This window comes from Aspergillus melleus (genome assembly GCF_016097325.1).
Source record: "Aspergillus melleus strain CBS 546.65 chromosome Unknown contig2, whole genome shotgun sequence".
Lineage (NCBI taxonomy): Eukaryota > Fungi > Ascomycota > Eurotiomycetes > Eurotiales > Aspergillaceae > Aspergillus > Aspergillus melleus.
This window is the reverse complement of record NW_025763371.1, coordinates 4,626,688-4,652,260: the sequence shown is the minus strand read 5'-3', so window position 1 is coordinate 4,652,260 and position 25,573 is coordinate 4,626,688. Positions and strand designations below refer to the sequence as shown.

The window sequence follows — 25,573 nt, the reverse complement described above, 5'->3', positions numbered from 1 at the left end:
GTCACGTCAGTAATTCATTTATGGCTGAGGGACGTGTTCGGGTTGGTGTTGGTGGACGCAGGACGCGGCGTAAACCGAATGCAAACATTGCAAACCTTATATGCCTTAACAAATAGGCATCAATTAAGCTGGCAGGTCTATTGTCAAAGAATTCTTTTTTGCTCTTTGCCATGGTCCCCTTCGTATTTGTTAGATAATCTATAAGGGTTGTGAAATATCTTCCAATATACCTAGTGATACTTTTATTTGATGCAAAACTCCAACCAAGATCGACGACACCGGTGAACCAACTAGGTACATACAATACCCTCATAGCACTGACACAAAAGAAAGAGATGCCATTAACGCCATTAAGTAATCGAACAAAACCATTAAAAGAACAAGTATCACAAATATCCGTTATTATTAAAAACCCTCAAATAAAGCCTCCCCAGCCGCTAAACTCCTCGGCAAACTTGACGGCCGTCTTCAAGAAATAAGAGTCCGAGTCACCCCATGTCGAGGCGGCCTCTCTGCAGGCGCGAATAGCCTTGACGTAATGCGCATCAGTCGAGTGCTCGCCCTTGACGGCCTTCTTTGCCGTCCATTTCCAATCTCTTCCAGCAAGGTCATAGTCCCGGATGCGGTCGAGGTGGATTTCCGGCCTCATTTGCGCAATGTAGATCGCCAGAGTAATAAGCCACCATTGTCTGACCAAGGGGATTTGGTAGCGGCCGGGGATCAAGGGGAGAAGGATGCGAACGGCGTGGCTAGTTGTCAAGATGTGGACGAAGAAAAAGTCGTATTTCTCGTTGATCTTGTCATGGGTGGCAGCCAATATGGCTGCGGCTACCTCCTGGCTCTCGCGGAATTGGTTGATGGGGTCCTCGATCTTCCACGCGTTCCAGTGATTGAGAAGGGCAGCTTCATGTTCTCGGAAGATGATCTCCATGTTGTGGGCGCCTGGGTGGCCGAAGAGCCCGTTGAACCGCTGGTCGGTTCGCACCTTGTTCAGAACACCTAGGATGGAAGTTGAGTTATAGGACGACTCTGCTTGAGAATACGACGGGTCATCCAGATATTTATGGATGCCTCCGTAGCAGGTAGTCGTCAGAGAGAGAGCTTCCATGCCCACCTCACGGCTGTTCATTTCGAAGGCATAGGCCAAATGGATCAAGGGATGTCCAACTATGTCGAAGGGTTAGCTCAATGATTCCGAACATGAATTCGCAGATTTCAACTCACGATCTTCAACAAGCGAGTTAAAGATGGGCTCTTTGCCCGCAAATAGGTATTGAAAGATAACTTCCTTCCAGTCATATCCGTATCGCACGAGCTCATCTTCAAAGAAGTCTACATAAGCTCGCTGATACCTAATAGACCAGGTTATTAGCCGGGGTCCAAAAGTCGCAGTTGCAAAAAAACAGGTAAACGAAGGGTCTTTGCATACTCCCTACAACTCAAAAAGTCTCTCCAGTCACTTGTACTGATCTCCGTGGGAGAATCCACCCAAGGATCCAATGACTTGGATTCCTCCTCATAGATGCGAGTGAGATCATCCGCATCCGCTCCCTGCAGGAAGGACGAGCTCAGGAGCTGGAAATCGAATTAGTGCTAACTTCACCACGAATGGAATCTGTTACTGACATGAGGAGCATGGTTGTGGAATTTCCGTTCATTCCACAAAATGGCATGATTGGCGTGGTTGAGCTTCAGAAGGTGCTTTAAAGCTCGGGCTGGCTTCTCATGAGCTGTATCCGTCTCATGAACCTTGACCGGCGGAAGGTTGAACACCGTTCGGTCACTCCATGAGAATAGCTTGCCCAACGAAGGCAATGATATGGTAAACATTGTCGATGACTGCGTATATGTGCAATGGGAACTGGTTGACACGCGGATCCCAGCAGATCTTGGCGTTGAGCTCTGATGTTAGAAGGGCTCGATGGCGATCGGGCCTGGACACTGGGAATTTGTTGATATGCTTCGATTATTTACTCGTATAATCCAAATAAATACAGCACCTGATCACTCAAGGTCGAGTAGACAGGGGAGTGGCTCTGGCGACGATCTGAACAAAACTGTGGGGAACTCAAGAGTTGTTGGGGTGGAGTGGTGGCCTCAGGTGGCCATGACGCAATGTGCACGGCGTGGCGCATGTACATGCCTGAGGCACCAACTATTCCCAAAGTAGATACCAGTATCTATCTTCTATTCAAGCGCGATGATAATTAAACAAAGCCAAACGCTAATCGATCATGTGCCATAATACCTGCCCATGGCTTTACTTCCTTTGTTGTCCTTCAAGCTGCTCGTCCTGTCCACCTTTGTGTTCACCATAGAATTCGCCTCCAGCGACTTCGCCTGCGATAACATCCACATCTGCCCGTGGTCCGGTGAAGTTCTTGCGACCATCAATAAACCACTGAAATGTTGAAATAATCAAGATAATACCAAAAGCAGCAACACAGTAGTCTAGATTCACGGATTGCATTAGCATCTTGGAAATTGCCCAGATATCAATTGGGGAACATACTCATGTTACTACCGGTAACAGGAAGCTCGGGTGGGAAGAGGAAAAGTACGGTAGTGAGAGAGATGTATGCTAGGGAAATCTATCAAAATCATTAGTCAACGCACATTTCATGTCAGGTTGCCTTTCAAACATACCATGTTGGCGATCCAGCCGACAACATTCGGGAGCACAAAGTGTCGCTCAGGGAGCGTGTTTCGGCCACGCAGGCAATTGATCGCAATCGGAATTCCGTATGCAATATCAAGCATCACCACTGACGAAGAAACGATAGCGTTGAAGGCGCTATAGCCGATTCATTAGTCGAATGATTTGAAGGTGAGATGGCCTATTGGGCTTACCTAGAGGATCCAAGGAAAATGCATCCGAAGACAATGACAAGGAAGTTTGTCAGGTACAAGGCGTTGAGAGGCACCTTGAGCTTGGGGTGAACCTTGCTGAAAAAGGGTGAAGCTGGTAGACCGCCATCCCTGTATTTTGATCATTAGCACAGCGATAAGGACAATAATTCAAGATCAGCCAATTCTCACCTTGCGAATGCGTAGACCATACGGCTGCTCGTTGCCATGATGGTTGTGGTAGCAAAAAGCATGCAAACCAGGGGAAACCTATCAAGCATTGGTCAGCAAAAGTGCCAGGAACATATCAAAAGTCACAAATACTCACATGAGAAGGCAGATGGCTCCAGCGTTGTTGTTCGTGGCATACTTGAAGATATACGCCAGAGGTCCGGCGGCCGAATCGATGACCTTCTGGATGTCACCAGCAACGAAAAGCAGAACAATCAAGAATATCAGTCCGGTTCCAGTTCCGATGAGGACACATCCGATCATAATCTTGGGGCCGACCACGGACGGGTTGGGGATTTCTTCGATCATATGTGCGACTCCATCCTTTCGCAAAGTTAGTTTTGAAGAGTTAGGTTCGACGCAAGGGGTGACTAACAAATCCGGTGACACCGAGTCCTCCTTGAAGTAGCTAGAAAAATAATTAGACCGAGTTTGCAATCATCAAGCTATAAGATACATACGCCAAGTAACCAAGCAATTCCATCCGGCCCTGCGTACAGTTAGTACCCCGACATATTACCTCTAGAGTCATGAATGGAGCAGAACATCGACTTACAGCCTGTCTCGTTGAGAAACTCTCGAAAGACGAAACTGTTGAAATGAGCGACGAGAAAACTAGGAACACATTCAGGAAGTCCCTTACTCTCCAGAATTAAAATCGGGCGACGAGCACGAAAGCAAAGTTATGCAGATGATGGTAAAGCCAGAAAGAGACCAGATGACTATTACATGTTTAGATCCCCTCTGTCAAGAAACATAAAGGGTAGACTTACAAGCACTCTTAGTGACAAGCGGCAGGCCATTGTTCATAAGTGAGTTGATCAAGAAACCCATGACGTTATACGCAATGTAAATCAAAAATTGATGCCAACGCTGGGATTCATAGGACTATAGGATAGCATCAGCAGCATGATCAAGAACGCCGGATCCGAGATTTTAATACCGGGTGCATTATGGTAATGGCTCCGAGGATAAGCTCACTACCCAACAACCCGCCGGTGGCAGTCAAAGCGAGCTAGAAACCATTAGCACGGACAATTTCCAGAAGAGGTATATTTATACGCACCCAGCCGGAGACATTGGCCCAACCGGTAATCCAAGACAATATCGGCATCCATTTTTCCCAAGCAACTTTCATTTATCTTAGCAAGAAGATGACATGACGGCATTAACGAGACAACTCACTGACTACCAGACGAAGATAATGTTAGTAGCTTTCAAATGAATATACAAGAGCGCGAACTTACCTGCGACCCAATGGTACTGTCCACCAGCTCTGTATAGATCGTCAGACCGTGTATTCAGCCAAAGCAATATACTTTGAGACTCACGTAGGATATGCTGACAAGAACTCGGCAAGCGAAACGGCGGTGGCAAGATTACAGACACCTGCTGTTACCAAACCTATCGAGAGGATCAGATTAGACGACGCTATTTGAGAGTCGAAGGGTATATGATATCATAAACAGGTTCATGAGAACAAGTGACCAGAACTCATCAACAGGTGTTTCTTACCCCAGACGACGCTAACAGGGCCTCCAGATGAAAGACTCAGATTCAAACTGGCAGATAAAGCGGTCCATGACTGCATTCGCGATCAAAGTCAACGGTCTGTCGAGCTTATAGCATAGACTAGCCCCAATGACGGGCACAAGAAGTCGACCTGAACGTCCATTGGCGGGGAAATTCTTCGTGCTGCACGTACATTTAGAATAGCGAATGCAAGGCCTAACATCGATCTAGTTTTAGGGAGTATATTAGCCTGATCCAGGTTACATGGGATTAGCAAGAGCCTTGAGAAACATACAGCATCGAGAAATTGCGTTTTAATTCGGCCCTATGGCCCATGGCGGCCAACTGCGCATCATCATCCCCCCGGATATCTTTTTCTGTTGACATCTCAACAACTTCCGCCAGACTATAACAAGTCACAAGTCACGTCAAACAAGCGTTATTACTGGAACCAAACTAGAATGCCGGAATGCTAGAAAGAGGCAAAAGGAGAAAATAAGATCCAGGCACAGAGGCAGGGAAGGGAAGGAGGGAGGAAGGGAGGGAAAAAAGACGAAGGGAAGGGATGAAGAGCGATAATACGGAGTACTACAGCAGCCCTGAGGGATTCTCGTCCCTCTTTCCTATTACCTCCACCGTGTTATGTCCCATCGGGACATCATCCCGGACCCTCATCATTGTCATCGACCGTTTCCTTGACTCGAGGATTGGTGGTCCACCCACATTTGCGGGGGAGCGTGGCACCGCGCAGTCCGTTACCTAATGGATATGGGGTAATTGTGAGATTCCGAGCGCGATGGCGAACATGGCTCTGATAAGGCCAAGAAAAGGTATGCTCAAGAAGATCGTGGGTGAGATAGGGCCGGCGCCCGATGATTTGTCCACAGCGCCGAACGCAAGGAGCCGAGAACCAGTCAGAGCGATTCGGAGGCTGATCTGCGGTCGCATCTGTTGGTTCTGCCGAAAAAAGGCGCGGTTAACGGACTGAAGCTTGTCTGGGGAGGGCCCAATGACGATGGGACGCCGAGTGCGATAATGGCGCCAGGATTCGGAGGGTTTCCTGGAGGGTGATACTGATAGATAAACAAGATTTCATGACTATACCAGCTGATTCAGGGAGAGTATCAATTCAAATTATCAAATTGCGAAGATGCCTCTGATATGAGAATGGCTGATGATAATTGAATGAGGTGATAAGAGAAAGGGCAGATCGAAAGCCCCGCTCCACTTGTCTCACACCGGTCACGGGCTGTCACGGGGATGTTGCGGTCTTCGCTGGCGGACGCAGGACTACGGTCCTTTCGGGAGGAGTGCAGCGGGCTGAAATCCTCCGTCGGATTCAATCCCGACATACTCACACCCTGGGAGAAGAGAGGATAATGCACCAACGGAGGAGCGTAAATTTTGCCAAGACCGTGTTTCTGCCTACAGGTAGCAAGTACAGGACCCAATTTTGGCCGAGAACCCAGCCCCCGGACGGAAGTTCTCCGGATGCAATAGAAAAGGATATAATCATTGGATGCAACGCTATGTATGTACAGCAGCCCGATGCTCTTATCCCTGTACCTACCTACGGTGTATATACTACTTCTGGTGGTGCCTAGTCTCTCCCAGGGCTAAATGATTACTAATGTAGCAAGAAATCCGAGTCGTCTGCGCCCCTGTCCTCCTACTTCGAGCTGTCCGACCGAACGAGATGATCAGTTCGAACAATGTAGTCTTCGTCTCCATTGGCGATGCCGTCCTCAGCACCGTCGTCATCCTCCCCTAAATCATCGTACTCACGCGACAGTCCCCGGTCATTTCTTGAGTTGGGGCCATCGAAGGAAGAATCGGAGTCCCCGTTGCTGGCGGAGATGGCTTTGTTCTTCGACTTTCCACCTCCATTGGCGGGGTTTTTGCCTTTGCCCTTGCTGCTGACCGAGTGGCCACTCGCGTTCCTGGATCCAGTCAGGCCTTGTTTGCCTTTGCCTTTGCCTATGGAGGCATGGTCGCCATTCAAAACGGGTCCGCCTATGTGGTCGCCCAATTGATCCCCAAGACTCAGGGCATCCAGCGCATCCTGGATGGTCTGTGGTGCTTGTGATCCGTTGGAATTGCCGGCAGAGTCCTGCTTCTGCTTATCAACCGATTCGAACGTGCGTCGGATGCGTTCAAAATGTTCAAGTTCCTTGGCACTGCGCAGCGTTAGTATTTCACTCCTGTAGTTAAATGACCCCGTGTTTAACTGAGACGTACCTGACACTAGGAACAAGCTCGTTCTGCGCTTCCGTAAAGTCGTCCTCCGTAACCATCACCGACACATCCTCCGGCGTAGCCAAGTGGTCAAAGAAGTACGCAGTGCTAACGGGCTCTCCTGGCAACTGCTTGATTTTCTCATCCACGGCCGTTGATTTGCGTGTGATCGCTTTGAGCATGGAATCCGAGCACAGGGCATAAAGATCAGCACCCGTGTACGTAAGAGGCAACCGCTCGGCGACTCGGCCCAGCGACAAGCCAGGGTCAAGGGTAAATTTCCTCGTGAGAGCCTCGAGGATAGTAGCTTGTTTATCGTGGGTGTCAGACACTCCAAGGTAGAGCATCTTGTCAAACCGACCGGGACGGAGGAGCGCCGTATCTAGCAAGTCGGGTCGGTTCGTAGCACCGATGACGAACACACCACCGCTGTTTTCCTCGCCACCGTTCATGCCGTCCAGTTCGGCCAGCAACTGACTGACAATACGATCCATCACACCACCACTGTCTCCTTGGTTTCCTCGTTTCGGGGCGACCGAGTCCAGTTCATCAAAGAAGACAACACACGGGCGGGCGTCTCGGGCTCGCTGGAAGACTCGCCGCACGTTGGCTTCGGACTCACCAATGTACATATTCAATAACTCAGGGCCTTTGACGGAGAAGAAGTTCAGAGAGAACTCGGTCGCAATGGCTTTGGCAAGCAAGGTTTTGCCAGTACCCGGCGGGCCGTAGAACAAGATACCGCTGCGTTTCTTCATGCCCTTGGCAAACAACTCTGGTCGCTCAAGGGGCAGCTGGATGGTTTCGATAAGGGCGTCCTTAACATTCGTCAGTCCACCGACATCATCCCAGCCGACATTGGGGATCTTAGGTGCGCCGATAGAGTCGGCAAAGTTCTTTCTTGCAGCCTCGACAGCTGAGTCAAAGTCGGCCTTGGTGACGCCTCGTGCTGCATCACCACCAGAGACGAGCACATCCCTGACGCTAACGTTGAGTCCTTTATGCTGCTTGCTTGCAGCCTCTGCGAGTTTCTCCAGGCGAGCAGCCTTCACAGCAGAGGCACGCTCAACAACGTCAACCAAGTCTCCAGCAACTAGCGCGGCAGTCTTCAAAGCTACCGTACCCAAATCGACATCAGGGGACAACTTGATGGCTCGCTCAGACACGGCATTACGCAGAATTCCCTCGCGCTCCTTTTCTTCCGGAGCAGTCATCTCAAACTCATGTGTAAATATACTGCGAATGCCCTCGGGAATTTGCTCGGCATCCGTTGTGGTTGCGATTACGACCCGAGCATCAGACACGATCTCGGTCATGGCCGATACAATTCGGTCCGCGGTTAGCACCTCAATATGTTTAATCAGAAGCGCCGTGCAGTTAGAACCGCAGTGGAATGCACGCTCTGCCCTTGCTTTGAGGTACGCTTCGGTTTTCACATCGCCACCATTAGCACCACCTTCTGTCAGGATGTCGTAAGAATCAATCGGGAAAGTATGGAGACCAATATCGGAACAAGCCCGGGTAGCGACAGTTGCCTTTCCAATATGTCTCTGCTGCGACCTCAGCAGAATAACAACTGGCTTCATACCGAGCTGAATCGCCCGGGGACTTGTAGCCACTGACATCAGATCCCTAATGCGCTGCTGCAATGGAGGCACGAACGATTGCGGAAGTTCGGTAATGAGACCATGCGGAGATTTGGAATCACCCACGCTTCTCGGCACTGATTTCGTACCAAGCCAATATTCCCAGCTGTTATTCATAGTACCTGGCACACGGCTCACGTCACTCCCAGCTTGTACCATCCTTGTCGTCGCAGGGTCAATTATAGCAACACCGCCCCAGTGTATGTCCCCTACTTCATCCTCGTTATCCGGAGAGCTAGGAACGACTTGTCCGGCGCGGAACCAGGCAACCCCAACCTTTTTCATGCCGGCGCCATCAGTCTCTGTCACCTGACCCAGTCGAGTAGTGAGATCCTCATCCTGAACAGCACCATCGCCTGCAGCAGTTCCTGTAAAGACAGCTCTACCCAGTCCTTCATCAATGCTGATCCCAACGAGGTCACCGCTTTTCAGGAGCCGTCGTTTGGACTCGAAATATTGTTTGAGCCCGGCAAAAAGGGCTGGCTGAAGGATGCGATCCATGGAAAGGGGCGTGGAAACCTTATGCAGAGTCACTTCTTTTGCCAAAGGAGGACATCTAGTGGAGCCTGTCTTCATTTGATGCAGAAGTCCTGGCTTGGAGGTGCCGCTACCGGTGCCGAAACTCATAGAGGATATACGAAGGTATTTGGGGTTTTCCAAATTGTTCAATAGAAGGGGCGGGACAAAGACGGAAGGCGTCAAGCGCACAGGGGGTCTTTGGGTTATGCTGGGCCGTCTATCCCCGGACTGGTTGATTGAGTACCGCGGTTTTGCTGATGGGAACCCAGGCAGTCCATAAATCCTAACCGCGCGCCATTCCCCAGAGTCTTCTTCTTGTTCGTTAAAGCTCCCTAGCTTGATAGAGGCAAATATATTGGCTTGAGGCTCTTCTGTTGCCTCTATTTTCACCCAATCGCCAGAGAAACAGCCGATTTTGGCGAGTACACTGATGTCCACAAAAACAAAGGACTCGGTATCATCGTCTTCTCGCGGCTTTGGATGTAGGAGATCGGTTGCAATGCTCCGCAGAAGGCTCTCGGCCTTGAAAACTTTACCGCCGCCACCCCGGCCAGGGCGCAGGGTGGCCGATGTGAAATTTGAGGCCACGGATCCTGGAGTATGAACGCCGTCGGCCCGTCGGCCACCCGCACGGGGTGTAGCAGCAGTCATCGCAGACATGACGCCAGAAGCCGACTGAGGAAGTTCAGGGGCGGAGAGAGAGATCATGTCCTCCAAAGATTCATCGGACGTATCGCTCATGTTCCCTCCGGAGCCCTCCGTTTCCGATTCTTCCGGGGTTGATGTAGTCTCCGTCTCCATTTCGGTGCTGCTTTCAATCGGTTTATCCTCCGCCGCGGAGTAAAATTGCTCGTTAGAGGTATCGTCAGCTTCATCTTCGGCAACCTGCTTCAGCAGACCAGACCCTGATCGCAAACTTCGTTGGGTCCGGCTACCGTGCGGCCTGGCTTGGATGAGAACGATCTTCGTTGTCGGCATCAGTAAGCCCTGGGATACAGGTTCGCAAAACGAGATGTGTGCCGGAGGTGGCTTGGCATAGGTAATGGGGTGTGGTGGCAGAGGCAGCTGCAGCACATCACCGGTGTGCACGATCTTCTGCGCTCCCAGCGCTTCACGCACAGCAACCGTGAGTCTCTTCTCGGCCTCCGCTGCAGCCTTCTTCGAGTATTTCTTCGTCTCTATGCCCTTCCCCGTCTTCGCCCAAAGCCCGTTAGGTCCTTGTAGGCTATTGGTGAACCCGCCACCGAACTTATTCTGGATCTCATCGTGATTCCGCAGCAAATTGCGCTCGACTGTCACGTAGATCGTATCCAGGTGCAACGGTACCACATCCAAGATCTTGATTTCCACCGCGCGCTGCGCTTGAATTGGTCGGGTCGGGTCGAGCTTGCTCAATGCCTGGATGAAAGGCTGCAGAGAGTCCGTGAAATCGGGAAATATAACCGTAGAGTGCGGGATGGAAATATTATAGGCGCGATCCTTTGACTGCCGCCGAACCGGAATAACGGTCCAGGTCAGGTCCTCGACAGAGCCGTGGCCCGGAACATACGGAGAGATTGCGATATAGCGAGTATCGTTCCCGTCTTGATCTAATCCTGCGGCGAACCCAACAGGCGGCAGCAGTTAGCAGAGTAATTTAGTTATCCGAGGCTGCAGCATCTCATACCAATGGAAGGCGACGACTGGAAGAGGTCGGCCGCCAAGTCATCGGACAAAACGCCCACGTTCCCGCGGAGCTGATCGTCCAAAGCAAGACGTGCTGAGATCGGAGCTCTATTGCGCAACCGCTTTCCTCGAGCAGTGCGTCTGCACCGTTTTGGCTGGTCAGAATGTACGTCGCGATGCTCCATGTCAATGTTGGAGGTAGTTGTGTTGCGCAGGTCGGTCGGTCGATTGAAGCGGGGAAAGGAGAGAGTTGTCCGGTGGAAAGAAGAGAGTACCCGGGAGGGGAGAGAACTGGGGAATATCGGGTCAATCAAAGATTCAGGGAAGCGAGTCCATCGGTCAGGGATGCTAATCTCAGATTAAAAGCGCAGTCCTCCCCCAGGTATGGGATTCACCAAACGAGAGACGTTGGAGAAAGTCTGGGGAGGTGCCCCGAGCAGTTCTTCGGCACCGCCCGCGCGTTCTGCCCTTTCCCGAAGCCGAGGTCCAACCGCTTCACGAGACCATCGGATTATTAACGGGCTCGATATCTTGCTATGTGATTACTCTATAGGAATTTGTTAATATGTATACGCATAAAGGTTATCAAGCTATCAATCATCGATTGTATACTAGTAGAAAGCCTTGCTGTGTTAATATCTACCTTATCTTCATTCGGAGATTCCAAAATATATCTAACTAGCTCCGCCGCCATACTTAAGGTGCACCAGTGTTGTTCTCTGTTATCTACTTCGTCCACCCCCTGAGAGCTAGAGAAGTCCCCTATTGACTATGATTCTCTCCAACGACTATATCTGGTTTAAGAGCACCGCGGACAGGAATTTACTGCCCTGTGGTTGTATTTCATGATATTGGGATAGTTAATATGCTATGACTTCTTATCCTATCCAAACTATGTTAACGTATCAGGTACTGCAAGGACTGACCATTGCCAAGTTGGGTTTTTTATCTAGTTGGAAGTACATTACCTTTCTACAAACTGCACCCACCGATCTGTGATGTAAACTCAGACATGATTGAATACTTGAAAACGAAAGAGTTATGCGTCCATCCTCCGCCATTACACCAAGCTCGCCGATGAAGAGCCTCCTCAAAGGACCCGACCAGGCACTCACAGTAGGAACAGCAGATCGAGAGCCGCCACCCCCCCGCGTCCAAAAAACCCAAATGCGGAAATGCGGAAAGGAAGGCACCAAAGTAAGGCATCAAACCATACATCGTTGACAGGCAACGTGTCCAGACTGGGCGTGTGAGCGACGAAGCATAATTCAATTCAAATCGAATCGCGGACCTAGGAGTAGGCAGCCTCCAAAGTCAATGCACGGAGATCGCAGTCCATACAGGACTGAGCTCAATGACCCCGGACTCAACCCTGTCAGCTAACTTTAGAACGCTGATCCAGTCCCTATCCGCGGAGTATGTTTTATCATCAAATCGCCGAGTCCTATGATGCGACGATTGCGAAGTTCAGGCACATACATATTCAGGAATAGCTGCAGGAACAGGACCAAACAGAGTTGAGTATAACAGGTGATGACCCGGGTGAAATTGCGGCACCTTCATCCCTACATTCTGATAGGGTATGTTGTTGATCCTAGACAGATAGAGTCGTAAGCTTGAAGGGGCAGAATGCTGAGCGATATTTGTGACGGCAGGCTGCTAAATTTCAAGGATGAGAAACATGAACAGATCAAACGATGATTAGATTAGAAATGTGTGAGCCTGAAGACTTTGGCCGGATCTCGACCGACTCGTGATGTCACGTTCTGATACGTCCTTATCAGAATGTTGGTGCCTCAGGAGCAGCCAAGCCATTTTACCCTTTTACTTACGCAAGAAGCCACGGCAGAGACGGCAGTCACGGCACTCCAAACGGAGGAGAGTTCTGGAAAAACACGAGGCTCGTCGCTGAGGAGATTTCCAGATCTAGAAAATTGTGTTGCCTGTTTAGGGAGGGGAAAACTGAGGGGGCACTACTTTTGGAAACGTCGGGGTTAACAGCATTTGGGGAGATCAAAGAACAGCTAGCAGTGTGGCGATGCAACGGCATACAGGACTAGCAGACTAGCCACAGTGACAGTTCATTGTTACCAAACCTACTGCATCGTGTCACGAAAGCTTCCGGCCGTGCCGTTAGTTATTGGAAAGAGATTAAGAATCAAGGTCCTTCTATTCCGCATTTTGTACGGAGCATCCGTCGTAGTATGCTAGATGAGCAGCCTCCATGGTTGCCATAGCAAGAATAATGATTGATTACCTTGTCACACCCAGAGCCAACAACAGAAACGAAAACATACGAAGTTAGTTACACCGACATTTCTTACCCAAGTCCACAGGTTTGATTGGAGCGCAACCCAAATCCTGGCGGTCGGGTGGCTATGCCCTCCACTGGATGGAGTACCTTGTACTCCGTACATCCATACTGACCAGTAACCCCGGCCTGGGCTGTACGAAGCAGGGAGAAGATTGTAGCACTCGGGAACATGCAGCTCAGCGTCATCACGATGAGGCTCATGGTCTGGCACGAATAAGAGCGTAGCTCCCAGCAGCAAGGAAAGCTCACTGGACCAGAGTGCGCGACGGTACATATTCCTCCAAAGACCAGCGTGTACGGAGTGGAAAATACAGGGTCGCACTGTCGGGCGTAAGCAATCGAATCCCGTAACACCGAATCCTTGTCCGAGGGGCGAGAACGCCAATGTCGAGCCATCGTGTCCCATTCATCATTATTAGGAATTGTTAAGACGGACAAGGGAGGATGTTGGTCCCATGCCATCATATGATGGGCTCCTATGACATGGCCGGCGTGAAACTCAAAGCGCCGACATTTCCTGACTGCCTTGGAGAACGCCTCATCGCCGCATGGGTCCCCTTCAATTTGAGAAGAACGATCGATAGAATTTTCCAATGCTGTCCCCTGGAATTATATAGCTCACTAGAACGATGGGGGATGTTATGGGACGAAGTTTCCGAGATCCGCGGAGACCGAAAAGGGGAGAAGAGAGAAAAAGTCAAATTCAAGAAAGGCAAAAGATGCGTTGGACCTTGGAAAGGGTTGCGAACTATTTTCGGAATCGTCTGTAACCGGATCCACCTGGACTGGGTGAGCCGGGAATGATTGGTCTGCCGCCCTTGAAATAGGGACTGCGAGGCGCGGAGAACGGGACACAACGGCCCCGACCACGGGGGGGCAGAGCCGTACGGAAGACGTACGGGCGACGTAAGGGCGCCCTCAAATACGCTGACGTCGGAGCGTCGTGGCCCGGTAGCCCCTGTAAGTACAGCGTACATTACCATCGAAGGGGACCAACGCGGCGGAGCGCAACTCACTAGGGCAGACCAATCACGCCAAACTGAACCCACAGCACTTGCCCCCTTCGGGCCTAGTCCGACTCGTCTATCAGGCAGACATCCAAAACGCATCAGCCCCGGCGAACAGCCTCCATGACTTGATTGACTGTCATCCTCTTTCCAGCCAGATCGCATATCTGTTTTCCTCCTCTCTTCCCCAGTCCCAATATCTAAGCTGTGTCATCCCTCCACCCGCTGCTGCCTTCTCTCCACCACCAGGATTCTTTGTTGGAACTAGAATTTCATCTCAAACGCCGTCGAGTCCCAAGAAACCCGTTTTTTTGACCCGGGGCCTTACCTCTATCCCCTTTCGCCGTTGATCGAACTTAGCGGCCGTTGCATGCGGATACTTTCTTCCATCGTCAAGTCGGACAGGACGGCATCCTAGGTCACCGTAAGTTTTCGAGAGACGGCTTATTAGATCACCCGCCTGTCTTCTATCTCTCTCAGTATTCCTTTGGGGAATCAAGGGAAACCGATGTGAGATGACAGACAACTGATTGATGAGATATAAGAGTGTAAACGTCTCAACGAGTACGACCTTGATTTTACCAATTCCGACCGCGCTGAAGGAGTCTGGCGACTCTCACACCACCATGTCGACCTCCCAGGGTGTAGAGACTCAAACTCACCGGCACCCTCGCCGTCGAATGATGCTATCGACTCCTAGCCCTCTAGGATCTGAAGCCCACTCGAGTCCCCGTTTGCGAAAAGGCGAAACGTTTCATTCCCCTCACAGCCCGCCCAGGAGCCGTGATCCCTTGTTGCACTTCCCTTTGCTGCCTCGTCGCTCTCCTACCAGCCCCGAGGCCCTCGAAGCCATCGCTACCGGTCAACAACGCATGGCTAACCTTCTCGATAACCTGGAAAACGATATGTCGCGGTCGGAGACTTCGGATAACGATGGCCCCTATTCGCCTGCCTCTCGTCGGTCCCTGAGAGCCCCGGTCAAGCCGTCGAATTTCGCAGAACTGTCCGACAAGGAATCCGAACGCAGCCAGCCCGTTCTGCGGAAGCAGGCTTCGGCGAAGACTCGGCGAGTGAACTGTCATGACTCGGACAGTGGCCTGGGATCCTCGATCCGTAGCGTCGAAACCGCGGCCTCCAAACAAAACAAGGGTATGTCATCGAAGCACGCTTTTGATCGTTTGTTTGCATTGCATCTCACCACTAACGCTCCGCAGTCACTACTGGCCCCCTGGCACAGACTAGTGCGGCTTTCTCTACTCGCAAGTTGAGCAACAATGGCCGCCTGGCGATCGAAGGCCGTATTCTCTTCCCTTTGCTCAAGGAGGAGAAGTTCCGCCCATACCACACTCTCGTCCGCCGAGCCCATGAGCGCATGGAGAAGGATCAGATTGTCTGCCTGCGTGATCTCGAAAAGACCCTGCTCATGTCCGCTCCTGTGAGTCTTATCATTCTCCCGGCTAGTTCAACCTACGAAGGACCCTCACTAATAGGATGAATCAATAGGACGTGAAAGCTCGCATCAGAACCTACTTCGAATTCTGCCAGGTCACTATCTCTTGTCTGTTCGGCACCGTTCCCCATCTCAACGATCGGGACCTGCGTATGCCAGCTGACCGGCCTTACACCAACGGCTACTTCCTCGACCTGGTCTCGCAAATAAATCGGTTCAAATCCATGCGAGAGGCGTCTCGCGGTCTCCAGCTCCGTGCGGAGGCACGTAAGAACGGTGACAAGGCTGATGGTGTGATGTATGTTCCTATTCCTTTTCACTTAGGAAGGTGCAGACCGGAGACTGACTTTTCATTTTCTTAGCGACCTTCGCCTTACCCTCGAGGGTGGAATCGCCAAAACTGGACGTCCTGCCGAGTTCGTCGCCCGCAAGGACGGCGAAGCCATTTCTATGCGCACCGGCGAGGCTTACAACGAACATTCGGGACCTTCTATGAAGCGCAAGGCCGATGACGGAGTCGTGCGTTCTATGGCTCGCCGCAAGAAGAATGCTCCTCCTATGGACATCAACAAGAAGTGTGAATTCTGTGACAAGGTCTTCCAAAGACCCTGTGACCTAACGTAAGGAACTCCAGTTGCGCTAAGAATCGATGCAAGATGCTGACCGACCGTAGGAAACACGAGAAGACCCACTCGCGTCCGTACAAATGTGCCGAACCCACCTGCAAATACCACGAACTGGGCTTCCCGACCGAGAAGGAGACCGAGCGCCACTACAACGACAAGCACTGCAACACTCCCATGATGTACAAGTGCTTGTTTCCGTCCTGCTCCTACCAGTCCAAGCGACAGAGCAACTGCAAGCAGCACATGGAGAAGACCCACAAGTGGACGTATGTTCGATCCAAGAACAATGGTCGCATTACCAAGCGTACCACTCCCCAGCGAGGATCCTCTCGGGCTTCGTCGCAGGGCCACGAGATTTCCACCCCGGCGGTCAAGCAGGTGCCTGAGCTCTCTACTCCCACCAGCGGTACCAGCTCCTCGCCCGAGCAGATGGCCGCGTACCCACAGCACATGTCCTTCTCGTTCGCAGATCCCTCCATGGCCGCGAAGACCGAGGATTTCCAACTCTTTTCGAATGGCAGTTCCCTTGGAGGAGCATCCCCTCCGTGTGAGTTCAACGACTACAGGACGCTGCCGTCTGCCTCAACCAGCTACGACATGGGCCAGGCTCAGATGAACGGCGTTGCGACTCCCAACTCTGGGTCGGCAGAGTTCCTCACGCCCGCCACAGGAACCACCCACTCCCCGTACGAGCCTGTCAGCGCATATCCTGAGAACTCGATGTTCGCCTTTGCCGATCCCTTCGCCCAGGCCAAGCCTGACGATAGTCTCTTGTTTATGAACGGCGGAGCATTTGGCGGTGAACTTCCGAGTATGTTTGAGGACCCGTTGGCTTGTTTCCCGGACCCTGCCACTTACGAGCCTGCAACCATGGACTTCGAGGGTCTCCCGTCGCAACTGGAGCCGGATTCGAATGTCATGTACAACATGGATCCGTGGGAAGATTTCTTTAACCGGACTGACCACACCATGTAAGAGAGTCAACCATTATTATGTAGTTAAAAGGCGTTCCACTTGGAAGGGGAATTAGGGGGATCTTGGGAAATTGGTTTTATGTATTTATGTTCATATTGTGAAGCGTTCTTTTGTTCCTTTGAGAAACGATCAGACTGTAGGCATATCCATACCAACAGGCATACCCAATGAATGATATTGGCCAACACTTGTGATACAAGCTAGAGGGACTATCACTGTTCCCGGGAATTCCCCTTGAAGTAGCGTATAACACACCGCGTTGTATGCACATCGCTTATCCCGGCTGTTTAATTTCTGCCACCATCCCAGAAACTCAAACGCCTCGAACTAAATCTCAAGACAGTGACCGCAATTTTTATCCGCTTGTTGCGCTAATAACCCGACCTTGAGTTTTTACCCGCAATGTACTGTACTCCATACCGAGTACACAAAACAAATGATCGACTTAAGCTATGCATACTAACGGCTGCTAATCCTTCACGCAGACTTTCTCCACGCAATTGATCCCAGCACTATTGTCATGTTTGCTTCTTTCTTGTCGATCATAGAGTGCTAGTGCATCTTGTATAAGACATGCAATGCTGTAGTCACCATTGTCTGTGCTGTGTGTGCACACCCTTCTGTCCGATCCTCCTCCCCCTGGCAGCCTTATCTCCTTCTGGATCGGGGAATGAGCGTCATCGTGGATTGGTGCCTAGTCCTTGATTCCTGGAGTTGGGATTCGAAGACCGTAGCAGATGGTAACTAAATACGAGCCAGCCAAGGTAGGGTAGGTAGGGTAGGCACAATATGTACCCTCCTGCATATGATATACCAACCCCAGCCAACACCACCCCTAAGAAGCAACTATCTCCGTCGTCGGGGACCTCGTTGTTCCCTGCTTTTTTTCATACCTCCCTGTCTGCCTGCCACGAACATGGAAGAGGCCCCACAAACGATCCTCCCTGCAGCACTGCCAAAGCCAAAGCTCAAGCCAAAGCTAGACGCATCGATCACTTGCAGGGGTTATTGCCCGGATTATGCGCCTGCAAGGCTGCGTTGTGTTGGTCTGATCGTCGACCAATGCCGATAGTATAGCGTATACGTGACATGGATTGGTTGGAATCGAATTGATCGGGCGATGGGATGGTCTTGATCTGGTCTGCTCTGAGCTGATCCGATCCCTAAGAGCGGATTTCCCTGGTCGTGGATCTGATAGCGCGAGACGATCATAGCCTCTGACTCATTGAGACTTTTCGGTTCAGCTATCTTGCGGTGGAAGCTGGGTGAGCTATTGGTAGGAGGGAGAGAGGAGGCGGTATGGCAAGTCAGTCACTCAGTGATAGTCAATTCATTGATCGAGACATGGTCAGTCGATGACGTAGTTGAGGTGGATTTGACCCCGGATTATCTTCTCCTGTTTTCGATATGCGTCTTTTTCTCCCCATGATTTGACTTTCTAGAGAGGGGTTTTCTGCAAGATAGGAATTTATGTCGGGTGAGGCGGTTGGGGAGCGGATAAGACCCTTTTTTTTTTTTTTTTTTTTTTTAATTCTGAATGGCTTTTTGTGATGGTGATGTTATCATTAAGTTTGGGGTCTGCAGTAGTAGATTCGCTATGTGCATGCTATTCTGTTATACTTCTGCTATGGTAGGACTATGGTCCTAGCTAATCCTACGGGTACTACCTGCCCTGACCTGTGATAATGGCTATATGGCTACCATTAAAATGCCATAGTTACATAGTATACCTAACTAACTACTTGGTATCGTACCCTCTAAAACAGACAACCCCAAAGCTCAGACATCACCTTGCACCTACAACGGTACCCGAAATCAGACGTACCCTAATCAATAGCCCCAGTCTTCCCCAGACCATTGCAATTATCCTAAATTCCCGCATCTTGAAAGGGGGCGGGGCGGGAGTAACCTTACCTTGCTTTGCTTGCCCTTTCATTTTCCTTGAACAGAGCACAGACATCGATCAGACTAGATAGGAGGATGATCATGACTTACTTACATGCAAGCGGGGTTTTCTTTGACCTCACCCTCACACTCATGCTTAATCCGGTTATTCTCATTCCAGGTTATTTTCTCCGTAGATGCCTCACTACTCACTGTGTATTCACCCCTTGGGGTAAAGATGGATACTGCCGACTGACACATCCGGGTGATCAACAACCCGCATTCCAACCACCACAAGGCCTATTCAAGTGACTACACTATTTTCCTAAGAGCTGAATTGACTGAAGAGCCCTCGTCCTATTTCCTGTTCCATATCCGGAATGAACCCCTACACCGCTGCACATGACATACATACAGGAGCTAATTAGTTAGTGCGAGTAGTGACAAATCCCCGACCTATCCTACTGTATGATTCTTCAGCGTGGTGCTCAGGCCCCCAGAGCCAATCTAGTCAATTATCCAGCGCTTACACCGTCAAAAGCTAGCTGCAAGCTGCAATCTCCAATCTGCAAGACAATAGAAACCACGGTGGAAAGGGACCCGGAAAAAATATGATCTATACAATCCCATTCTACACCGCATGCTTGAATGCACGAACACCATGCACGCATTGACAGGGATGATACTTAGCGAGAGGAGGGACAGGGTTGGGTTGGTTTCATGAGTGGAGACTGTAGGGAGAAGGAGGAGCAGAAAGAAGGAAAGTAGCTTCTAGCATGATTCTACAGGGCCAGTTCGAAACAACCAACTCACTATGTACTCCACTTCCTCCACTCCAGTAAACTGTATGTATACTCCACAACGAACAACCTGTTCGAGTTAAACTTTAGCTTCAGCTTCAGCTACTTCACCGCTTCATTGAATGTGAAGAATTCTCCCCTGAACTCCTCCGTAACTACTCTGTGCAATGCATACACGGAGGGTCTGAAGGAAATGGACGGGCCACGATCTAGTCATGCACCTATTTACCTACCTACCTACCTACTCCATCTGATCTATCAATCATCTCAACACTCCTTTCCTTCTCCTTCTCCTTATCGCCGAGCCCACAGATTCCCACTTCGCACGGGTGTACCCGCGATTATGTGACCTGAGGGAAAGGGGAGAGGAGAGAGGGAAACAATGATTCGAACTTGTCTTTTCTTTTTCTTTTTCTTTTTCTTTTTCAGAATTACTTTAAATGGAAGGTAGTTAGGAACGTAGCCCTCTACCCCTGATGCAGGATGCAGGAGACATGATGCAGGAGACATGGTGCAGTAGCGCACATGATGCATATGATATGAGATGAGACGATAGATGAGACGCGATGGAATGCGGGGTGACTCCTGCTCAGGAGACTAGGAGTTAGTCAGAGACAGGGGTTCGCTAGCTAGCTAGCTAGGCAGGTCAGGACAGGAACAAGGGGCAGGAGTAAAAGTCAGGCATGCAGCAGCGGGTAGGAAATGAGAGAGATCAGATTCCGGCGACTTGAACGAGGAGGGAAGATTTTTCAGTTAGCCGCGATTATCTACGGTTTTTATGTATGAGAATTTAAACTTTTTAATTTATCTTTCGAGGGAAAGGGGAATGGAGATTAGATTGGGTTGGTGGGATTAGGTTGGTTCCGTTTTCTTCCTTCTCTGTCTAACTGTGTATACTCTTTGGAGAGGGAGTATACGTAGGAGGTATTTAATGGATGCACATACACACATACAACTTAAGGAGAAGATTACAGTAGAATAGTAGATGTTCAATCCTGTTAATATGTTCTTCAATTGATTATATCTAGATAACGAAATAATGCCAATGCTTGATATGATTCGCCCTTGCGTGTATGCCCAACGAACTCCTCGCTAAATCCCTAACCTAACCGCTAATCAATCCATGAGTGTATAAAGTAAACATAAAAATATGAAGAGAAGAGAAGAAAAAAAAAAGAAGACACATGAACAGAAGAAAAAGCAACGATAGTGAAAATGTCCCGAGAGAATAAGAGATCTTCAAGATGCATGGCTGACAGATGACAAAAGAAATGTTGACAAGAGGGTATTCGCTTGCAGCGGCTCCAGCATATTGCTGATACAACGTGTGTCTGGAAAGTGTATGGCTGGTTGACTGTGAGTGTATGTCTATGCGGGTGAAAAGGAAACAGCAAAAGAAAGGCAGGCTATGTCCGAAAAGTTAATTATAGATACAAGGAAAGAAAAAAAAAAGAAGTCAAATCGTAGAGAAGGATTCGTATCTAGCCGAGACTCAGGCTGAGGCAGATTCATGCCTGTCGCTGGCGTCTGCGCATCTCGTCTCGGCTGAGGAATCGTCGTATTCTGGAAACAAATTTTAGAGCTGTGGAGTCTGCATGAAACCATGAGTTAGCTGATCTGACAGGTAAGATTTTAATGAAGGAAAAGAAAGGAAAACGCACCACTGTACCTGCGTGCGGTACTCGGTCTGGGTCTGGAGTAATCCTCCGCTGGTCCCTCAGAAGAAATCTCGGTCCAGTAGCTGATCTCGTGGTATCCGGAGAAGTTGTTGTTCTGAGCCCATGGGTTCTCATCGGCTTGGAGTTGAAGGGCCACGACGTGTGGATAGAGAGATTCCAATGGATAGAGGATTTCTTCCGATGAAAGTTCGCGAGTCATGTCGAAGCTTTGGCTTTGGCTTGTCTAGAGGAAAATCTATGAGTATGGTCGTCGAGTAGAAGAATTGTATGTTAAAACTCACGTAAGGTTCGTAGTTGGTCTTGTAGCACATAATGATAGAAGTCAAGCGGACTTGGAGGTGGATGGAGGGTTCAAAATATAGGCGAGCCGAAAAGGCGGGATGGCGATCTATATCGAGATGGAGGAATAGAATGGGATGGATGTCTTGGTTGAGATAGGAATTGTTGATCTTCGGGAAACTCTTTATTGATTTAAATTCCAAGGCACTGGAGAACAATAAGCCCGCTCCATTGTGAGAAACCTTGATGGCTTTATATCGTGGCATCACAACTCATGGGCAAGCAAGCAACCAGCCCGCCACAGACAAGTGACAGGGAAGTCAAAAGTGGGGATCGGTAAGCGCATGGTCCTGGGGTGTGACATTTCTTTTTTTCGATCTTAATTAGAAAAAAAAAGAATAATAAAAATTAATTTATTATCCTCGATCCTCTAAACTCGAGTAGTGCTAGCGCTAAAGGTCGCGACGAGGCTACGAGGGTTGATGATGAATCTCATCGACGCGACATGATTTGAATTTTGGTAGTGACAAAGTCATGATCTCATCGTGTCAGGCGACAAATCAGGGCACGACGGACACGATCGACTCCATATTGCGATGCATCCTGTATGAAGTTTATGACGGACCAGTAGACGGTCGGGTTTCCTCGGTCGGCGACTCCACTGTAGGACCAGGAGAACTCTCTGACCTCTGTCCAAGGGGGCAGGCATATCGGCTATACTCCTTTATGCTTAGTGCTCCAGTAGTCCTGACGGTCTGGGACCTGATCTTCGTCTGCCGGTGTGTCCGATGAACAGACAGGAGAGAGCATTGCGGCTCCCCCTTGCGTCGCCCTCTACTCCGTTAGTCTCTACCAGTCGCCGACCCTTCCTAGTCCACGTTTTTTACTGTTTTCCCCTCCCCCCAGCGTTGCATGCGATATGTAATGGTGACGATGAGAAACCCGACCGAAGCGCACGCTATCTCCTCCCTGTGTGACCCTGGATTCCAGTCCTGACCGACCATGCGTCCATGGAGTCATGTACCTGGGTGGAGAATGAGCGAAAATACACGATTGAAAATGAATAATAAATAATACAGAAATGGAAAAATGAATAAAAAATGATTCAATCGTTGACCCAGAAGGGATGAGAGCTGTCACATCTCGTTGGGAGACGGTTTGGTCGACTATTGAATTTCCGCTGCCCACGCAGTCCGGAGTAGCGTGCTTGAGGTTGATTATGATGACTGTTTAGTCTCGAGACGGAGACTCAATTCCTTAGCTGTTAATGTTTTCCCCTCCCCGAGCTTCTCCATGATCCACGGCGATCCTGTTGAGGCGAAAGATGGCGAGCTGACGAGACCAGGATCAACCGACACTAGTTGTCAGGTCTTCCAAATCCTTTGACTTAGCGTGATGGGGAGGGGGGGAGTGTGTCCAGGTTCCTGGGATCTTAGGAGGGTGTTTTAGTAGCCTTAGTGTCTTAGTGTCTTAGTGTGGCCGAGCATTAGAGATTTAGAGCCTGGATAGGGGCAGAGCGTCTAATAGTGTCATGGAGAAGCCCGAGACTTCATTGATCCGCTTGACCCGAAAGAGGAAGTAAGAGGTCTTAGTGTGGGATTTTCCATGGTGGAAGAGGAGTCCGTAGGACCGTCCAGACAAGTGAACCAGCAGGAAGAATGCAGACAGCAGAAAGAAGAAAAAGCAAGCATAACTCGGTGTGGTCTATTGACTACGAAGTCAGTGAAGGAAACGTAAGCAAGGGAGCACAGCCACTCGGACCTGGCCAGCGGTGCATGAGCCACGGTCTAGGGCTGAGGCCGTGGCTTGCTCTATGTGGCTGGAGATCTGTGGCTTGACCCAGTCCGTCACCCCGTTCGGGATAGCCTCAAATCGCATCGCATCGGCTTTGCTCCACTCGGCCTCTGCGGACCCAGACGGGCCCTGCAAAATTGTCTATAGCTGCCGGTCTTGGGCTGTCTGCCAAATTTTTCGGTCCTTGCGCTTCGGGATGCCCGTCCCTTATTATTTTTTCTCGTTCATTCTCTCTTCCCTTCCCCCGATCTGGGAAGGGAGAAGATCATTCTGGAGAAGTATAAGTAAAAGGAGCTCCTTCGGTCTCCATCCTGTTTGACATCTGTTCAGCCCCCAACTGTCTGGAGTATATCTCGGTCTATTATCATCGTTGGAACTCAGTTGCATATAAACTCAGCCGTTTTCCGTCTTCGAACTTAAATCATCTTCTTCCTATCCTGACACCTCTTCGGCACATGTCCAAAACTACTCATCATGACCATGAACATGCAGGTTTCTGGCGGAGACTGTTGGGCAAGCTCTCCAGTCATGGACGCAAACGAGCCATCCTTCGCATGGCATCCCGCAAGTAAGTCCACCCTTTGTTCTCTTATTTGGTTTCGCCCCTTTCTATTTTTTTTCTGTCTCCCGTTTTCTAAGACCCAATCCCCTTGACAGAACCTACCGAATTGGACACTGAACGCCGTAGACACCAACACCACATGTCCGCCGGCTCTGGTGCTGAATTCCCAGTGAGCCCCGATCAGGACATAGAGACGCCCACGGATGCATCGCGCGCTAGTCCGGAATACGCGCAGGTCGACCTGAACGACTGGTATCCGCAGTATCTGGGATGCATGCAGCATTTTCTGGACCACGCGCAGCACTCCCTAGCCGTACAATCGCTGGCAGCGTTCGTCAACATCCGACTTCCCTGCCAACGCCAGCGCGATCCTATTCTCAGCATGTCCGGCCCCCAGCAGGAGCAGGGTCAGCAGCAGCAACCGCCCCCGACTCTGGGATCGGACTATCATCCTGGGGTGGATGCCCAAACGCCCACGGCGTCGCAGGTGTGCCTGAGATCGTATATCCGGCGTCTCATCGTCACCGGCAACGACACGCCCCCCGTGTTACAGGCCTTTTTCGGGGCGGAGTGGGAGACGGGCCTCGGCTGTGTCTGGAAGCAGGAGCGCGTCAACTACTTGTTCTCGGCGAAGAGTGGCGGCTGGGCGTCGACCAAGGCGGCGTACGATATCCTGCCGGACGAGCAGACGCCCTTTCTACGACCGCTCCATGCGGCGACGGAAGAGGAGCTCCGGGTCGCGGAGTCACGATGGAGCGAGTGGTTGGCGATGGAGGATTGGATGGTGGGACCGCGCAGTCCCTGGTGAATTGATCTGGAGAGGTGGTGTCTACGGTCTATTTGGTTAGGCTGACGATGGGATGATTTACGACCGGGATGATCACTAGTCGCTCTTTATTTTTGGCTCTATTTTCCTTTGTTTGTTTCAGATACAGTCCTTGAATATTACTATCTATTTTGTCTATGATTTTGATTTATATATTCGAGATAAAACATGAGCCCAATCGTGGGTTCAAGTTACAGGGAGTATATAACTAGGCAGTAGTGAAGACAGACAAATATAGTGTACTCCGTAGGAAAAGAACTTCAGTTAATATGTAGCAGACCGATCATTGGTGCCCAAGAGGTTTCAGCTCGTCTACTTAAGCCGAATCAGGCAAATGAAGAAATGAAAGACAATTAATCTACGAGGTAAAATGGATGTGTCACAATTCCAGCGGCTTCGACAGGACTTCCATGCAGATCAGTTCATTAATTCCAGCTCCACTCCATGTGGCCGCCAAACAAAAATAAACCGAGGGCCTCCTGTCATCACTCGACACTAGTCCGTTAGTCGGTCTTTAGTCTGGTATAGTCCCGGTCTCTTCGCACCGCCACACTTCCCCCTGGAATCATGACAAATTCCGTCTCTGCTAAATTAACTTACGGAGTCTAGTCGTCTGCAACTAAGCTTCGCGTCATCGCTTGGCTTCGGCCTGACTCATACCTGGCAAGGAGAATGCAGCTTAAAAGTAGCTCGTCGGGTTGCCCTGGCATCTGGAAGCGATT

General features: G+C 50.2%; 8 protein-coding genes across 9 annotated transcripts; 4 read left to right on the top strand and 4 right to left on the bottom strand.

Annotated features, from left to right (window-relative positions):
- Nucleotides 1–415: 415 nt before the first annotated feature.
- Nucleotides 416–1,830, bottom strand: LDX57_004433 (questin oxidase family protein; the record flags this gene model as incomplete). Its single annotated transcript, XM_046086095.1, has 4 exons — nt 416–1,167; nt 1,225–1,352; nt 1,430–1,575; nt 1,627–1,830. The coding sequence occupies 4 exons, from the start codon at nt 1,828–1,830 to the stop codon at nt 416–418; spliced, it is 1,230 nt and encodes a 409-aa protein (XP_045942058.1).
- A 430-nt stretch (nt 1,831–2,260) lies between these two features.
- Nucleotides 2,261–4,977, bottom strand: LDX57_004432 (GABA permease GabA; the record flags this gene model as incomplete). The annotated part of the gene is made up of 18 exons (XM_046086094.1): nt 2,261–2,451; nt 2,513–2,591; nt 2,647–2,794; nt 2,851–2,979; nt 3,040–3,117; nt 3,176–3,402; nt 3,455–3,487; nt 3,540–3,568; nt 3,635–3,669; nt 3,722–3,800; nt 3,852–3,966; nt 4,022–4,093; nt 4,145–4,209; nt 4,326–4,354; nt 4,410–4,482; nt 4,594–4,663; nt 4,784–4,817; nt 4,886–4,977. 18 exons carry the CDS (start codon nt 4,975–4,977, stop codon nt 2,261–2,263), a joined length of 1,578 nt encoding a protein of 525 aa, XP_045942057.1.
- A 1,282-nt stretch (nt 4,978–6,259) lies between these two features.
- Nucleotides 6,260–10,840, bottom strand: pex6 (AAA family ATPase peroxin 6; the record flags this gene model as incomplete). The annotated part of the gene is made up of 3 exons (XM_046086093.1): nt 6,260–6,767; nt 6,829–10,585; nt 10,657–10,840. The coding sequence occupies 3 exons, from the start codon at nt 10,838–10,840 to the stop codon at nt 6,260–6,262; spliced, it is 4,449 nt and encodes a 1,482-aa protein (XP_045942056.1).
- Nucleotides 10,841–14,602: 3,762 nt separating this feature from the next.
- On the top strand, nt 14,603–15,788 carry LDX57_004430 (uncharacterized protein; the record flags this gene model as incomplete). The annotated part of the gene is made up of 3 exons (XM_046086092.1): nt 14,603–15,125; nt 15,191–15,411; nt 15,480–15,788. The coding sequence occupies 3 exons, from the start codon at nt 14,603–14,605 to the stop codon at nt 15,786–15,788; spliced, it is 1,053 nt and encodes a 350-aa protein (XP_045942055.1).
- An 88-nt stretch (nt 15,789–15,876) lies between these two features.
- Nucleotides 15,877–16,050, top strand: LDX57_004429 (uncharacterized protein; the record flags this gene model as incomplete). Its single annotated transcript, XM_046086091.1, has 1 exon — nt 15,877–16,050. One exon carries the CDS (start codon nt 15,877–15,879, stop codon nt 16,048–16,050), a length of 174 nt encoding a protein of 57 aa, XP_045942054.1.
- A 32-nt stretch (nt 16,051–16,082) lies between these two features.
- LDX57_004428 (uncharacterized protein) lies at nt 16,083–17,027 on the top strand (the record flags this gene model as incomplete). The annotated part of the gene is made up of 1 exon (XM_046086090.1): nt 16,083–17,027. One exon carries the CDS (start codon nt 16,083–16,085, stop codon nt 17,025–17,027), a length of 945 nt encoding a protein of 314 aa, XP_045942053.1.
- A 3,682-nt stretch (nt 17,028–20,709) lies between these two features.
- LDX57_004427 (uncharacterized protein) lies at nt 20,710–21,936 on the bottom strand. The gene is made up of 3 exons (XM_046086089.1): nt 21,672–21,936; nt 21,373–21,613; nt 20,710–21,302 (listed from the first exon to the last, which is right to left on the bottom strand). Exons 1-3 carry the CDS (start codon nt 21,933–21,935, stop codon nt 21,220–21,222), a joined length of 588 nt encoding a protein of 195 aa, XP_045942052.1. The 5' UTR covers nt 21,936; the 3' UTR covers nt 20,710–21,219.
- A 1,592-nt stretch (nt 21,937–23,528) lies between these two features.
- Nucleotides 23,529–24,976, top strand: LDX57_004426 (uncharacterized protein). 2 transcript variants are annotated; one of them, XM_046086088.1, is made up of 2 exons: nt 23,529–24,031; nt 24,152–24,976. In XM_046086088.1, the coding sequence occupies exons 1-2, from the start codon at nt 23,919–23,921 to the stop codon at nt 24,831–24,833; spliced, it is 795 nt and encodes a 264-aa protein (XP_045942050.1). In that variant the 5' UTR covers nt 23,529–23,918; the 3' UTR covers nt 24,834–24,976. The 2 variants fall into 2 exon arrangements, with proteins under 2 accessions (XP_045942050.1, XP_045942051.1); XM_046086087.1 differs by having other exon boundaries at nt 24,121–24,976.
- Nucleotides 24,977–25,573: the final 597 nt, after the last annotated feature.